At 45.4% G+C, this 2500-nt stretch overlaps 1 protein-coding gene across 3 annotated transcripts in view; it reads right to left on the bottom strand.

Annotated features, from left to right (window-relative positions):
* Positions 1-1768, bottom strand: part of kcnh1a (potassium voltage-gated channel, subfamily H (eag-related), member 1a) — a 56202-nt gene extending 54434 nt beyond the window's left edge. For all 3 annotated transcript variants that reach the window (XM_035532683.2, XM_081721554.1, XM_081721553.1), the window contains exon 1: positions 1582-1768. In XM_035532683.2, the coding sequence (XP_035388576.1) occupies positions 1582-1654 (73 nt within the window). In that variant the 5' untranslated portion in view covers positions 1655-1768. The remainder of the gene's footprint in view (positions 1-1581) is intronic.
* Positions 1769-2500: the final 732 nt, after the last annotated feature.

Raw genomic sequence — 2500 nt, 5'->3', positions numbered from 1 at the left:
TGGACGCTTGTCACACACAGGACACGTCTCTGGTCTAAACTAAAACTACCTCATCATACACACCACTACCCACACAACCACTATGGAGGAAGGAAAACACTAGAAAGCGTTCCATGCCAACATTTGTTATTTTACAATGCTTGCAAGTTTTAGCCATGCCTCACAGACCAGCTGAGAGTGGGGTCAGTCCTCCCGCTAGCTTGGCATGTTTTGAACAAGTTGCAATTCAGCCTTGCATTAAATAGTCAGTGGTTTACAATTCGTACACAAGGAAAGAGGACTAATGTGAGGGACTGTAATCCAGCACAGGCTGCTGTTTGTAAATTAACAGAAATTGGTATAGAACATCTGATCAATTAATGTAGCGGTGGGGACGAGAGAGAGCGAGGGAAAGGTGGGGGTAGAGAGAGAGAGGGAGGGAGGGAGAGAGAGAGAGGGAGGGAGAGAGAGAGATCTTCGTGTGGGCTGTACCTGTCTGTCTACGTGATAATGTCCAAACTGAAAAGTTAAACAGAAAAAGGGTTAAACATCACACTCTGTATTTTTGTAAAACAGACTCTTCACACTAAAGGGTACCTGTTTTTTTTAAAATGTGGTTTAGCAATTGATTGGTAAATATGTCCATTTTCCATCAGGATGAGCGGTGATCGTACCGGTCTGCACCTCCACACACCACGCGCGTAAAGGGTTTAGCTTTTCAATACGTGTTAAATATCTTAAGTTACATGTACTGAGTTTACAAAAAGATACTTTTAGGCAAATATTTGCTTCCGCTTTCCGTACATGCAGATCTACAGTTGAAGGTCGGATCTCCCAAAATTGCGTTTAAGAAGCGACCCGAGAAGCCAAACCGTCACGAGGTTTTTGTGTATCGCGCGCAGGGCCCCGCAGGCGCGTGCACTACAATGCTCGCAGTGGCTTGGACCCCGCAGGTCAGAGGAGCCCGAACAGCCCAGTGGGCCGAAAAACGTGCAGTAAAACCCGAACACAAAAGGACGCAACGCAGGCGAGTTGACAAGGGCCCGAATTATCGTTTTATTTTGTTTTCAATGTTTTTTTTACACCAATTACACAGTTTGCCTGGTTTTTTGTTGTTGTGAAAAGCAGAGTGCTGGAGCGTGTTCTGAAGAAGCGTAAACTTTTGCATCACCTTGGAGAATAATCACAGAAGAGCTGACATGACTACTGAATTAGCTGAATTAGCATACAGTGCAATTAAAATGTTATTAAATCATTTAATGTTATCAGATCTAAAACCTGCAAGAACCTTCGTTATTTCACGGGGGCAATGATGTTTCTTCATAAAACGATGACGGGAATGACTTTGTGGTGTGACAGACGAAACAAAAAAATAATAATTTGATTTTTAACAATTTACTACGTCAGTGGCCGTTATTTACACGCAACCCTGTGCCTCTACATAATGAATCTGATTTGAACTCCGTTCAGTTTTCCCATTTAGAGCATGAAAACATTAAACTAATTCTGCTTCCCAAACTTAGTGTCTGTTAAGCAAACCTTGCAGGATGCGGCGGCGCGTCGTTTGGATAAGATGATATCGGATAAATCCGTGCGCCTTACCGTTAGACAGCCTCACAATATTCTCGAGGAAAGTGTTCTGGGGGGCAACTAGTCCTCTGCGACCCCCGGCCATCGCGACGGGTCATGCGCTTCTCCGGGAGAGCCGCGACTGGTCCACACGAGCTATCCGCAGTGCGCCGCGTACACGTGCCGCTCTCCGGTCCTCTCGGAACCTACTGCTCCGGTGAGCGAGACTCTCCTCATGCGCCCGTCTCGCGCAGCCGTGCCTTCAATCCCCTCCCTCGTTCTCGGGTCCTCGCTGTGGATTTTGGCTTATGAGAGCGCGCCATCTAACGGGATGTGGGCGTTCTGAACGGGAATGCACGCGCTCCGCTGTCTGCTGAGGGTTCGCACCTGCGGCTGATGTCCGCTCAACACACACAGTGTTTCAGCAGCAGATGCGGGTCTGTGGGTCTACCTGTTTCCATTTTTAAGATGGAAAATATATTATTAATTAGCTGTGACGTAGACGAATTATAAGTTTAAAAAGTTTCCAGGCAGCGTTCAAGTCTTACCAAGTTAAGAAGAATCGAAATGAATTGAAGTTTTTTTTTAAGACACTTTGAAGACACTTTTCGTAGACACTTTGAAGTTCGGTAGATGGCGCTAAAGAGTCAGGTATCATGAAGCGTCACTTCAAAACGGTTCATTTTCTGACTGTACTCCTAACCCTAACTAACCCTAACACTAGCCCTAACACTAACCCTAACACTAACTAACCCTAACACTAACCCTAACCCTAACCCTAACACTAACTAACCCTAACACTAACACTAACCCTAACACTAACCCTAACACTAACCCTAACCCTAACCCTAACCCTAACCCTAACTCTAACTAACCCTAACCCTAACACTAACCCTAACTCTAACTAACCCTAACCCTAACCCTAACTCTAACTAACCCTAACCCTAACTCT

Source organism: Electrophorus electricus, chromosome 10, assembly GCF_041902795.1.
Source record: "Electrophorus electricus isolate QZ-2024a chromosome 10, ASM4190279v1, whole genome shotgun sequence".
In the NCBI taxonomy this organism is placed as follows: Eukaryota; Metazoa; Chordata; class Actinopteri; order Gymnotiformes; family Gymnotidae; genus Electrophorus; species Electrophorus electricus.
Note: the sequence above shows the minus strand (reverse complement) of the source record. Positions and strands in the feature narration are given on the sequence as shown.